We start from the raw sequence: 15,038 nt of genomic DNA, 5'->3' as shown, positions 1-15,038 counted from the left end.
AGTTGGTTATTTGTGGGGTTTTTTTCTCATGACAAGGTGAGAAAATAAAATGCAGCTTCCAACGAATATACATACAGTTATAAATATGGAAACAGCGTGTGCATGTGACCCTGCAGTTCTGTCACGATTACTAAACACATCACCAAGGTGTAGACCTCCATTCTTCTTCTCCCATGCGTATAAGATGGAATCACAACACACGGATTTCTTTGCTTTTAAACGTTTATTTTTGAGAGAGAGAGTGAGAGAGAGAGAGCGAGCGAGCAAGCAGGGAAGGAGCAGAAAGAGAGAGCGAGAATCCCAAGCACCCTCCCTGCTGTTAGCACAGAGCTCAGTGCCCCGGTTGAATTCACTAACTGACAGGTCACATACAAAAGTGCTCTTACATAAATGAATACAGGGAGATGAGAAACCTTTCTACAGAATTCCAAGTAATACATAGATAGTCTTATTTCAGGTGGTGGAGCTTGATTCCCTTGAATTTCAGGTGGCTGGAATTAGTGACTAAATATGAAAAGAGGAAAAGGGTACCTTGACAGCAGAGGAGATGGGTAGACACTACCCTTACCGAGTGATCAAGGTTAGCAGCATCAGTAATGTCCTGTTGACACCGTGTACCACATAGTATAATGCAACAAAGCTTTTCACTGTTATGACCTTCCCCAAAACCCAGCACTTGACTCATTAAAAAATCAGATAAGTGCAAATTGAGGAACATTATATAAAACACCCAATGAATACTCATCAGAAGTGTTTGGATCGTGAAAAACAAGAGTAACAGAGCAACTATCAGAGATGAGAGAAAACTAAAGAGGTAAGATTAAGTGCAACTTGGTGTCCTGGAATGGGATCTTGCAACAAAAGGACATTATTGGGGGGAAGATATTGGTTAAATCCAAATAGTTTGTGAACAATGTATAATGAGGTGAAGCTGGGTGGAAGTTATATACAGTGGAAAATACATGTTTGCCACTTTACAGTAAATCTAAAATTGTTTAAAAATGAAAATTTAAACTAAAAAAGAGCAAGGAGGGACTTCTAGCTTGACAACATGAGTAGTTATGTGGACTCATGCCCCAGTGAGACTGCACAGGCACTGCCCTACACAAGGGACACATATATATCAAAAAAGAATGCATTCCTCTTCTAGAGGACGTTTCATCCTAACAACCAATAGTTTAAAAACAAGAACAACGAAAAACCTAAACAATATGGGTCGGAAGGAGGGACTGCTGTGGAAACAGGAAAGTGCCGAGGTGAGAGCCGTGGAGTAGAATGAAAGCAGTTTTGCAGCACTATGTAACATGGTTGGGAAAAGGCGAACGAGACATTTATTACCTGAGCACAGACTTTGAGGAGGGAAGGAATCACGGGGTGGCCATCTGAGGGGACAGTGTGTCCCACAGCGAACACCTGGGACAAGGAAACTGAAGGGGGAGAGCACTGGGAGCCTGAAGAGGGGCCAGGATGTGGCCGGAGCTGCATCTGCAGGGGTTTGAGTGAGACGAGAGGAGTCAGAGAGAGAAATGGAGACGCTGTGCTGCCCTGGACTGTACAGGAGGTTGGAACAGATGTCCTCCGTGTTCTGAAACGTGCCCACGAACTGGTAGATTTGGTGTGGTAGCATCCACAGAGCTGCAAATGAAGCAAGTGTATCCTTCAGATCTGTAGGCTCCAAAGGCAGGGCACGTGCTGCAGGGCCTTGTGGCGACGAGGATGGGTCAGGGGGCAGAAGTGGAGGACAGAATATGGCTCCGTGCTTTAGTATTTTGCACAAAGGAAAGGTAAGGCAGGGCAGGGGAGACGGCGAAGGACTGGCTCCTTTGAATACTACTGGCAGGCTTTAGGCAGGAGGGATGCCCCAAATTGTCTGGTCCCAGGACCTGGGATAATGGGCATAGAATATTGTCTCTTGAAGTGTAAGAGCCAGAAGGAGGAGGTGCTTCCCTTTAGATCCTTGGATTGTCTAATTTGCATATGAAAGGCAAGTCTGGATCAGCAGTTTGCTACTTCTGAGAACTGGCTATCCTGGGAGGAGACAGCCTCCCTGCAGTGAGCAAGGCCCCAAATTCAGAGCATCAAGAATTCAGAGAAGAAAATACAGACAAGCGAAACCCCGCTGTGAAATGGGTAGCTACTGCAGGGCTTTAAGTAAAGTATTGATGTCACCTGATTCATGTTTCTAACCGATTACTCTGTGTGCTGCATGGAAGGTAGGCTACATAAGGGGCAGGAGGGGGGAAGGTCTGTTAGAAAGTGGGTGAGGATGATGACGTAAGGTAGTGACAGGGAGGTTTTTTTTTAAATCACAAACAGTTGATCAGAAGGGACAAGTAATCAAATTAGTACAAAAATATGGACATGAATGTAATGGTTTAATAGTATGGATTGTCATTTTAATCTGCTCATACCCCACTCCGCCTCCTTCAAATGGTAAGCACATTTCTGATGACACGACCGTGTGCCTGTCACAGAAATACTTTCCTACATAGAGATTCTCATGCCAATAGCACACTTTTGTGGTCACAGAGCCTAGGCCAAGGGCCAGCAGGGCAGACTGAGCAGAAACGTGTTAACTGAACAGGCTTTGGCTGCTCAAATGCTACACATCCCAAAGGATGTGACACATTCATGACCAGCTGTGGGAAGACAACCTCAGTCCTTAACACCTGGCCGGGGAAGTGGTTCTATGCCTGGATCTGCAGGCCCCGCTCACGGCATCAGCTTGACCAGATGATTGATGCTAACGGTGTGGCTCACAGGGAATGGTGGCTTTTGTGTGCCCGAGGCTGTGACACACACTGTATCTCGGCCTTCTGTAGACCCCCCGCCCCAGTATCCATGGTCAGCCACAAAGGTACTGCGTGCCTCAGTAAGAAACCCTGACATTAAAGCTTCCGTGAGCTTCCCTCATTGGTGATACCTAACATACTGTCACACCTTTGCCCAAAGAACTAAGCCCCTGTGTGGCTGCACTGGGGCGGACGCCTGGAAGCCGATGCTCGGTCTCCCTGAGCCCGTGACCTTGGCCTGTGTCCTGCACTGTCACAGGCAGTGTTACAGCTGTTCTGAGTGAAGGAAATCCTCCTAGCAAACCATCAAGCATGAAGGGGGCTTTGGGGAACCGAGAAAGGCACTGTGTATCCACGCTGTGATCCAGAAGCATGTTCCGGTAAAGGCTCGCTCAGGAAATGCTATGCGCCGAGGTGAGGGATGAGCGTGCACTCACTGGGCAGAGTTGGGAGGGAAGAGGCCACAGCAGTGGGGAAAGTGAGGGGACACAGGAGGTGGAAGGAGAGGCCAGCACGCGCAAGAGGTGGTAAATGAGGCACGTCCCAGCCGGGAAGGCCCGTGGACGGGCCACGTGAAGGATGTGGCGTTTATCCCAGGAGTGAAGGGAAGTCAGAAACGTTTCGGGGGGGGGGGGGGACAGGGCGGGGGCGTCGTCCGTGACCAAGTCGGGCCGTATCTCCGGCATCGGCGTGGAGAGCGGGTCACAGAGGACAGCGGTGGCCCGGCTGGCAAAGCGGAAGTCGGGGCGTCGGGGGACGTCGGCGCGGAGCAGCCAGGAGGCGGTGGACTGCGGAGCAGCGAGTTCTCGGCGGAAGAACTTGGCGACGCGGACACGCGCGGGACACACGGAGACCGGAAGCAGCAGCAGAGTAAACAGGAGCAAGGCCGGGAGTCTGGGCAGCAGTCCGACCAGAGGGCCCGCGCTCCCGACGCCGCTCCGAGACGACAGAGCGACCTGCCCGTTTTCGCCTCTGCGCAGACCCTTCAGCTGTGAGACGTGTAACTCAGCAAGGAGATTACAGGTCATTAACCCTCAAAACTCCAGGGTGACCTCGTTGAGCTTTCCAGAGCACCCGCGCACCCCACGGCGGAGGTGGGAAGGCCGTCTGTGCACACAGAGGAGGCCACACACACTCCCCGGGCCCAGGGTCCCACGGGGGTGGGCATCGTGTCTGCAGGGCGCCCTCCAATCACACCGACAGCTCCGGCACCTTGATGAAGCCTGCAACACCAGTCTATAATTTCAAGTTATGCACATTTAATGATGCAGAAATTATGACCACATAGTTGATTTTCTCTTTTTGAAGCCAAAGGCTACGAGTTTCAACAGCAGAAACAAAGAATAAATGTGAAATCACCGACATTATGTGCAAAGGAAATGCATAGCATTGACCTGGCCATTGTATCTTTGTTGAAATCAAGGCAAAAGAGGGAATATTTGCAAGTCAAAACACCTGAATCCATATCTATATAGAGACAAGAGCCTTTGTCACCAGTCTCCGTACTTGGTCATCACTAAATTAACCCTACTTTGTGAGAATATCCAATGTGACTTAATTGTTTTAGTTACAATCGTTTATATGTATATAAGCCTTCACCTCAAAGCTAGGATTTCTTCATTGCAGCAAATTGTATTTGTTTCACACGTGTAAAAGACATTTGAATTTACTAACTTTATAGTACCATTCACGTCACTGTGAAGAAAGAGTTAACAGAACAGGTCTGAGACTGCTATCCTTTGAGTTCAAAGTTTGCCCTTGGTGGGAGCTTGGGACCTTCTATTTCAGGTGGTTTCCCAGAATTGGCAGAAATGAAAAATGGCTCAGTGTGCCTATTGTTATTGTAAACAATGTGGCTTATGCTGGTGACCTGCTATCCTTCTGGAGGTCTAGAATTTTGGCTATATTTTAGAGAAACAGTGTCCAATAAAACCCCTGGGCATGCAGTTTCTGTGTGCTTCCCTAGAAGACATTTTGCAGATGCTGTCATAAGCCATTGATGGAACTTGGGCGCTCGGAACCCCTGAGGAACTCCAGTCCTTCTCCCTTGGCTGAGTTTGCTTTGAATCCCTTTGGTAATAAATCGTGGCCATTGAGTATGTCCTGAGTCCTTTAAGTCTTCGGAGTAAATTATCACACCTGGGGTAGTCCGGCGGACTTTCACCACCACCATTCATGATGACTTTTCAAGTCTTTGAGATCTGGTCACAGAAGCCCATGTGGTTTCTCTCCGAGGTCAACATGTGCTATATACTGTGCCAACTCTATACACAGCCTTGTGTAAACACCGTGCAAGGGACCCAAACGTGATAATAATGGTGCACTGCTGTGTGTGACCATTCACTGAGACACACATACATGAAGTGTCTACTGACGTAAATAAAAGGTAATGACAACAGAATGAGGCACTGGATGGGTGCAGTGATGAAAAAAAAAAACAGCTGCAAGATATCCAGCTCGGGCAACAGGACAGAACACGCTGGGATTCATGGAGATATTTCTCGGCACCTCAAACACGACGTGTAAAACCCTCCAATAGCCCTTTTCAACCTCCCTGCCACCTCAATCCAGAGATGTCCTGTCATTTCCTATGTTTCAACAGATTATGCAGCTGTTAAAGAGTGACTTTGGTGTATCTCACTCAACCTGGAGGGCCAACGTGTGCTAACGAGAAAAGGGGATTTGACCACAATTTTATTCATTTAGTAAAAATGACTAGGAAAACAAAGACTTATCCTATACGAAGGAATATAGGCAAGGATATGGATACAGGTGCCGCAAACACAGTAACTGGCCTCAAATCCCTATTCTCATACTTCCTAGCTGGATGTATAACTCTGGGCAAACTCCTTAGCCTTTCTGCCCCTCAGTTTTCTGATCTGTAAAATGGGGATGACATCGCCTGCCACAGGCCTGTTGCAAAGGCTAAGAGTTGCGGCGTGTAACAGGAATACACGTTTGCTTGCCGTCGGGATCATTATGGGTGCGTCCTCGTGGTGACGGTCCGTCCACAACACGCGCACACAGGCTCAGTCCATATGAATCCTGACAAGGTGTGGAACGATGACCAGAAGCATTCAACCTGGAGACAAGGATTTGGGGGGACTCTGTAGATCACTGAGTAAAATGCCTTGGGGTTGGGGGGGATTAACTCACCCAGGGACCACCTCACACATGAGAAAGCAATGGCGACACATGGATTCAGAGAAGCATGACTGTTTAATAGAAGACGCAGAGCCTCTGAAGTAGAAGGGCAGGAAGTCACAGGAACCAGGAAAGTACCTTCGAGTCAGAGGTGGGCAGCAGCAGAAGGCCCAGTGACAGGCTGTGTGTTCAAGGGTGGGGAGGGGAAGCGTGGGAGGACAAGAGGGAACTCTGTGAGACTGGCTTCCGTCAGGTGACAATGGCCATGGTTTAAGTGGTCAGCTAGGTGGTCAGCGGAGTGGAGGAGGCTGTGGGGGTGAGGCCAGACGGCAGACGGAACAGTTACACAGGGTGTGTCTGGCAGAGAGAAGGAAGGGCGGAGCTCACGGGGCACGTGGCGCAGGAAGGGCCAGGGGGTGAGACCAGAGACCTGAACACTGGGCTGATTATGAGGCTAAAAGGGGATTCAGAGGGGAAGCTCAAGACCACGTGGTGAGGGCTTAAATGCACCAGGTCCTACAGCTGGGGAGCTGGGGTTACGTGTCCAACCACAAAGAGGAAGAGTGACCCTTGGAGAGGAGGGACCTCTTTCCCATCTGAGGCTATGCAGGTATTTCCTGCTTTTCGAAAGTTTGCTTACAGCACTTTGCTTTTACAAAAGGCCTGTAGTACTGACCTGTTTCCATGAACTGAAAGAAATCCAAGGATTTTGACTTTTACCAGAGAAGTTGAAAAGCATTCATCTTGGGGTGCCTGCCGTGGCTCAGTTGGTTGAGCGTTCGGCTTCAGCTCAGGTCATGATCTCACAGTTCATGGGTTCGAGCCCCATATCAGGCTCTGTACTAACAGCTCAGAGCCTGGAGCCTGTCTTCGGATTCTGTGTCTCCCTCTCTCTGACCCTCCCCGATCATGCTGTCTCTCTTACAAAAATAAATAAAACATTAAAACAAAACAAAACAAAACAAAGCATTCGTCTTGCAGGGGCAGCACACATCCCAGGAACTACACCATCTCAGCTTTGAACTGTGTCTGTGAGCATATGGGCTTTATCTCAATTTATTTTGTGCATCTGTGACCAAGATGTCTTAAGGTACCAGAAAAGCCTAAGAGGAGTTATTTTTGGGGTCTGGGAATGCTAAAGAAAAATTTCCATATAAATTAGTGGTAATTGCTTCTTTGCATTATGCAGATCACTCACTCTCCATTTCAATATCTGTTCTTAGAAATATTTGTGGGGAAAAAAAGACATATTTGTGGAAATCAACACAGAAGACTGCAGGCCTTTCCTTCCTCCATACAGTTCAGGATTTCTATTCCAATGTCAAGGTAAACCACCAGAAAATATGGACTACACAGTTTGGCCTATTTCTCAGAGTCATTCTCTGGTGCTACAAACTAGGCAGAGAAACAGATGATGTATAAAAGAAACAAACAAATTAAACAATTAAAAAATTCAAAAACCAAACTGAAAAATCACTGGGTTAGCTCAATAGTACATTAGATATGAGAGAGGAAAGATTCAGTGATCTCAAAGAGATCAATGGAAATTAATCAATCTAAGCAACAAGGAGAAAATAGACTGGGGAGAGGGGGAGAGAGTCTGAGGACCCTCTGGAGCAAGAACAAAAGATCTACCACTCATGTTATTGGAGTCCTGAGAGGAGAAAGTGTGTGGCTGAAAAAATATCTGAAGAATATCTAAAAATCTTCTAAGTGGGCAAAGGGCATACATACACCATCAGATTCAAAGAGCTAAGCAAACACCAAACAGAATAAACCCCTCAAAATTTCATGCCAGATTATATCATAACCAAACTCTGAACTCAATATACAATAAAAAAAAACCAACACTCTGAAAACAGCTTGACAGAAAGCAGCATTGCAGACAGAGCAATGGTTCAAAATGGCAGACTTCTCATCTGAAACCCAGAAGGAATTGACATGTTTTTCAAGTACTAAAAGAATTGCTGAACCCAAATACTATATCCCACAAAAATATCCTACTAGAATGAAGGAGGCTGAGACATTTATTAAGGAAAACAAAAACATTTGCCATTAGAAGACCTAATTACAGATGATCCCTGATTTACAATGATTTTATGATTTTGCAAAAGTAATATGCATTCAGCAGAAACTGTACTTCCAAATCTGAATTTGGATATTTTTCTCTGATTAACAATATGCAGTGCAATAATCTCTTTTGATGCTGGGAGCAGCCATGCCTCCCAGTCAGCCCTGCAATCACAAGGGCAAACTACTGAAATATTGTACTGTGTTGCTGGCGTTTGGAGACAGTGTTTTGTGTTTTTGCATCTCATCATGTCTACAAAGCACCCATCTGTGTGTCCTGCTTTTGGTGCGAAGAGAAAGGCAATTAATCTTGAGATGAAACTCAAGATAACTGTCTAGCAGGAAGGTGCCAAGCCATCGTATGTGTTAGGACCTTCTCAAACGGCAGCCATATTAGTGGTCAGTATTGGTTAAATCCACTGTCATCATGAAGAAAAGACATGGCCAACTGGTAACATAGAGAAATTTCTTGTCACGTGGATAGAAGACCAAATACAGAAGCACATACTGTTTAGCCCACTGCCAATCCAGACTGAGGCAAGAAGTCTCTTCAATCCACTAAAAGAGCATGATGATGATCCTACACATGCAAATGTCCACAGAAAGTTGTAAGTGGCTCCAGTGTTTCAAGAGTCACCATAATTTTCATAATGTGAAGGTCAGTAGTGAGGCAGCAAGTGCCAGGACTGATGGTGCTGAAGCTTTTAAGAAAGAGCTGAGTATGAGAACTGTGGATGAGAAATACTTGCCAGAAGAAATAGTTGAGGTCAGTAAAACAAGCTTGTTCTGGAAATGTGTGCTGGGGCATACATGCATTCGCCAAGAGCCCAAGACAGTGCCAGGATTCAGGGCACTGAAAGGCCATGTAATGCCGCATTCGGGTGTTAATGTTGCAGATTTCATAAAGCCTTTCCTACTCTACCACTCAGAGAACCCTAGAGTATTCAAGGATATGAGCAAGTATATGCTTCCCGTTTATCATCACTGTAACAAGAAAACCTGGATCACATTAGCACCGTCTAGACTGGTTTCTGAACTGCTTTACTACACAGGCAAGAGAATACCGTAGGCAAGACAACATCCCATCCATTCACGATTCTCCTGCACGCCCGGGATGTCGCGGGCATCAGCCTGGTGTAAAGGTTGTATATCTGCCACCAAACACAACTGCGGTCAATCAGTGGACCAAGGTGCAACAGCTATGGTCAAAGCATGCTCTTTATGTCATATATGCTGACTGCTGAGTGACTGAATCGAGCCAAGTTTTGGGAAAATTTTTCACATTCTAAATGCTATCCAGAACATTACTACAGGAAAAGTCACATAGTAATGCATGAAGGAAGGAAGTTTTGAAGATATATGTGAACACATTCAAAGATTCTGCTGTTATTTAATAAGTAACAAGACATTAGTGCTTGGGAACAGCCAGAAATGGACACTGATGATGAGGACATTTCTGAGCTTGTTGGCATTGAGGATGAAAAGCTTTTTAAATTTTTTTAAATGTTTATTTTTGAAGGAGAGGACAGAGTGTGAGTGGGGGAGGGGCAGAGAGAGAGAGAAACACAAGAATCTGAAGCAGGTTCCAGGCTCTAAGCTGTCAGCACAGAACCCAATGCAGATCTCAAACCCATGAAGGGTGAATTCATGACCTGAGCTGAAGTTGGATGCTTAACCAACTGAGCCACCCAGGCTCCCCAAAGTTGAAAAGCTTTCTATTGAGAAGCTAATCAAACTGGGGGCTGGGGGAGAAGATGAGGCAGAAAAAGTTACACACGAAACACCAAGAAAGTTCACAGCAAACAAACTGATACAGGTAACAGCTACTATCAGCAGCGGGTAGGGATGTTAGAAGAAATGGAGGCCAGTTACAAGACATTAACAAGAGCTGACAGGCAGACACAGGATGCTCTTGCTTGCTACAGAGAAACATATACTGAAAAGAAACAAACCGCACTGTCCAAACTTGGTATCTTCCTAAGGAACACTGTTCGGGCAAAATCATCAACAAGCGTTGATGCCCTGGTGCCTTCTACCAGCTACTCTCTTTCATAAGAAAGAAGAAGTGATGATACCGTCACTCTAGCATCCCCATTATCCAGCAATTAATTTTAGTTCCCCATTTCAAACATTCTTTAGGTCTAGTGTGCTTTCGGCTGTGTATGTTAATGGCAAATACCCATACAATCATTGTTCTACACTTTCAGTATAGTATTCAATGCATTACACAAGATAGTCAACACTTTACTATAAAACAGGTTTTGTGTGAGATGATCTTGCCCAGCTGTAGGCCAACGTAAGCATTCTGAGTATGTCGCAAGAATTCTGAGTATGTTTAACGTAGGCTGGGCTAAACTGTGACGCTCAGTGGGTTGGGTGTACTAAATGCATTTTTGACCTTGATATTTTCAACTTATGATGGGTTTATCAACATGTAACTCCACTGTAAGTCAAGGAAGATCTGTATAGGAGTGTGCAAAAAAGAAAATGTTAAAAGGAAAAACAAATCTTGTGATTTCAAGAAGAGAGAACAATGGAATGGATAAAAGTAGAGGTAAACACATTATGCTTCTCATAGATTGTGTAAAACCTGTTTGATAGTTGAAGCAAAAAAGAACATCATCCGATATGATTATCAGTGTATGAAGAGGAAATACTTCTGTTAAAAAACCCAGTGAAAATAAGGTTTCTATACATCAAGGTGCTAAGATGTTGATACTGTAGGCTGTGATAAATTATATATGTAAGAAACAATACCTAAAATAACCAGTAAAATACAAAGACTTATACTCAAAATCATCACAGATATATCTAATAGAATTCTAAAAGTTAAAGTAACCCACAGGAAGGCAAAGCAAAAAACAAAAACAAAACAAAACAGAATCCAAAACAACAGAGGAAAAATAAACAGAGAACAAAGAAAAACCAAATCATAAACTCGCCAACTTATGCCCTAACATATTGATAATTATTTTAAATTTGAATGTTCTAAATATAGCAATTTAAAAAATAAGGAAAATGAGTAAAAAGAAAGCATGACTTGAATAAGTACTATTCACAGAGGCTCATTTCAAATGTAATGATATAGACAAGGTTGACAGTAAAATTATGGAAAAGTATAAACCAAAAAATGCAATAGTGACTATATTAGTATCAGATAAAGTATACTCCAAAGAAAAGCTGCAGGGGCAAAGAGAGACATTACACAATGATAAAAGGGTCAATACACCAAGATGATTTAGGAATCCTAAATGTGGATACACCTACAACAGACCTTGCAAATATTCAACTGATAGAACTTAAAACCAACTCAAATACTTAAACCCTCAACTGGTAGAACTTAAAAGGAGGAAGACAGCTCCAGAATTATATGGCAGGACTTCAGCATCCCTCTCTCAGCTCTTGATAGAAATACTAAACAGAAAATCAGCGGGGACCTAGAAGCTGAGTAACATTATCAACTAACTGGATCGTGTGGACATTTATACAAACTCCACCAATGACAGTAGAATGCACATTCGTTTCAAGCAACCTTATACAACATTCACCAAGATAAGACAATATCTTGGATCATAAAGCAAACCTCAACAAATTTAAACAGCCCAATCAAATATAAAACCAGATGTCATGAACAAAAAGAACATGAAATACTTCAAACACTAGGAAATTAAACAATACACTTCTAAGTTATTTATAAGTTTGAAAGGAAGTCTTGACTAAAGTTTTTAGAACCAAATGAAATCTAATTAAAATGTATTAAAACTTGTGAGGAAAGTACTGTGAGGGAAGTTTATAGAATGTAATGCTTACATTAGAAAAGCAAAAAATCTCAAATCAGTGATTAAAGCATCCGTCTTAAGAAACTACAGAGGAAAATACCACCAAAGCAGGTGGAAGAACAGATATAATAAAGATCAATACAGAGGTATCAGTGAAATTAGGAACAAAGAGATAGCACAGAAAAAACAGTGGTATAAAGTGCCGCTTCTTTAAATACATTAAAAATTTGATAAACATCTTAGAAGATTAACAAAAATAAAAAGAACTGACATATTTCCAATATCAGGACTATAACAGGAGATACAGGTACAGATTTTTCCATCATAAACAGTATAATAAAGGAATACTTGAAGCAAAAAAGAAAATGTAGATGAAATGGAACAATTTCCAGAAAAGGACAACTAGGAAAATCCATCCAATATGAAATAGATACTCTGAGCCATTCTATACATATTAAATAAAATAAATACATAATTACAAAGTATCCAAAAATCTCCAGGCATAAATGGTTCACTGAAGAATGCTATCAGACATTAAATGAACAAACAAAACCAATTCTATGCACTATCTTCCACATAACAGAAGAAAGAACACTCCCAATACATACTGGGAAGCCAATGGCAGTACCAGAGACAGACCCCCAACAAACAAAAATGAAGAAAGAAAACTATATATCATTATCACTCATGACGTTAGAGGAAAACTTTCTCAACACATTAGCATACTGAATACTGAAATATGACATATAAAAATAATTATACCCTACAATCAAGGAGGACTTACTTCAAGAATACAAAGCTGGTTCAACATTCAAAACTCAAATCAATGTAATACATCATATCAACAAGCTGGAGAAGAAAAAGCTTATGACTATATCAACTGGCAGAGAAAAAGCATATGACGAAATTCAACACCCAATCACAATAACAACAACAACAACAACAACACAGCAAATTAGGAATACGGGAAAATTTCTAAACCTGATTAAGAAACATCTATGAAGAAAACATTATACTAACATCATACCTGACAAAAAACTGAGTTTCCCCCCTAATATACAGACACCAGACAAGAACAGCCTTTCTTACTACTACTATTCAACATTGTATTGGAAATCCTAGCTAGTCCAAGAAAAGAAATAGGTATACAGATGGTAAGGAAGAAATAAAATGATCTCTATTTGCACATGGTATTTCTGTGTAAAAAAATCCCAAGCATTCTTTCAAAACAAATAAATGCCTACACTTCAGGAAGATTGTAGGACGCCAAAATGACATCTAAAAATTAATTACATTTCTGTATATTACCAAAACTTGTGTGGAAATTGAAAGTTTAAAATCAAACCATTTATCATAAAAGAAAAGACCACCTAGATATAACCTTTATAAAAATCATTCACCTGATGAGTGGATCAAGAAGATGTGGTATATATTCACGATGGAGTACTACATGGCAATGAGAGGGAATGACATATGGCCCTTTGTAGGAAAGTGGATGGACCTTGAGGGTGTCATGCTGAGCGAAGTAAGCCAGGCAGAGAAGGACAGAAACCATATGTTTGCACTCATAGGTCTAGCAGGAAAACGAGAGACCTAATAGAGAACCAGGGGGAGTAGAGGAGGGAGAGGGATGCAAAACTTGAGAGACTACTGAATGCTGAGAATGAATTGAGGGTTGAGGGGGAAGGGGGAGGGGGGAAAGAGGTGGTGGTGATGGTGGAGGGCACTTATAGGGAAGACCACTGGGTGTTGTATGGAAAACAATTTGACAATAAAATATTATGGGCAAAAAATCATTCAGGACCTATTACTGAAAATTTTAAAACAGTGATTAAATGACAAGCAATATTTAAATAAATGTATAGACATACCATGTTCATAAACTGGAAGACACAACACCATAAAGAAGACAATTCTTAACAAACTTACCTGACAATTTAACTTAATTTTCATTGAAATTTGATACTTTTTTTTCATAAAAATAGACAAACTCCCAAAACTTGATGTGGAAATTCAGAGTAATGAGAGTGCTGAATCAGTTTTAAATAAGAATAAAGAGAGAGTAATCATTTTATGCAACGAAAATATTTACCACCTAATTACAGTAATCAAGTAAACCAATAGTACAGGACCAAGAAAATGTCTGTGTATCAGCTCCTTAAAGCCACATGAAGAAAACGTTTGCTTTTTAAAAATCAAAGCCTTAAACAGTCTTAACTGATGCAATAAGATGTGCCCATTCATATGTGTATTCTCATCTCCTCAAATATAAAGGTGTTTGATGGCTTTAGCCATGACATTTCTCACAAAAATTACGCTCCTCGAGCAGAGAGACAATATTTTAGAACAGAGAAGACATTCATGCAAGTTTCTAAACCTGCCCTCAACTGTCTAGCTCTCCTGATGCTGGACAGCAATGAGTGTATATACAAGACAGATAAAAAGTCTAGGTCCTTTACCTCTAACAAAACCTTCCTCCTGCCAAGTAAACTAAGGAATCCATGACAAAGTGCCAAAGGCCTGGTAAGGAAATATGAAAGAAGCTGTGTTTGCAGTTCATTGTCTAAGTCTCTCCTTAAAAAAAAAAAAAAAAAAAGGAAAAAAAGGAAAAAAATTCCTGAGATAACACTGCCGTGTAAATTAAGGAACAAGATACAGCTGAAGGTTTTCCTACATGCACATAACCACTGGGTCTCTCCCTGGATGAGTTTTCAGATGTGGAATAAGGCTCTAGGTTGGGTGGATTTCCAGTAGGACTCCTTAGATGACAACGGATAGCCTGCAACAGAAGGGTTCCTCACAGGGAAGAAAACTGAGGGGTTTCTCTTTGGTATGAACCATCAGATTCTGGGTAAGAGGTTTCCTCAGTGGCTACATTCAAAAAGTCTTTCCCCAATAGGAACTCTTGGAGATTGACGGAGGACTGCCCGCCCGAGAAGGGCCTCCCCGCTTCGGTGGTGCCGATGCTGGCGGGGTGTCTCCCAGTATGAATCCTCTGATGCTGAGTGAGGGAGGAGCTGCGGCTGAAGGCCTTCCCGCACTCGCTGCACTCATAGGGCTTCTCCCCAGTGTGGATGATGGAGTGTCGAATAAGGTTCGTGCTCCAGCAGAAGGTTTTCCCACACTCGACGCACTCGTAGGGCTTCTCTCCACTGTGAATCCGCTGGTGCCTCGTGAGCCCCGAGCGGCGGTTGAAGGCCTTCCCGCACTCGGAGCACTCGTAGGGCTTCTCCCCGGTGTGGATGCTGAAGTG

At 43.0% G+C, this 15,038-nt stretch overlaps 1 protein-coding gene across 1 annotated transcript in view; it reads right to left on the bottom strand.

Moving 5' to 3' along the window:
- Positions 1-13,854: 13,854 nt before the first annotated feature.
- The window catches only part of ZNF805 (zinc finger protein 805), a 2,566-nt gene continuing 1,382 nt past the window's right edge, over positions 13,855-15,038 (bottom strand). The window contains exon 2 of the mRNA XM_029924784.1: positions 13,855-15,038. This exon is cut by the window's right edge and continues 55 nt beyond it. Within this exon, the coding sequence (XP_029780644.1) occupies positions 14,583-15,038 (456 nt within the window). The 3' untranslated portion in view covers positions 13,855-14,582.

Source organism: Suricata suricatta, chromosome 16 (genome assembly GCF_006229205.1).
Source record: "Suricata suricatta isolate VVHF042 chromosome 16, meerkat_22Aug2017_6uvM2_HiC, whole genome shotgun sequence".
NCBI lineage: Eukaryota > Metazoa > Chordata > Mammalia > Carnivora > Herpestidae > Suricata > Suricata suricatta.
The sequence above is the reverse complement of the archived record's forward strand: the minus strand, read 5'-3'. Positions and strand labels throughout refer to the sequence as shown.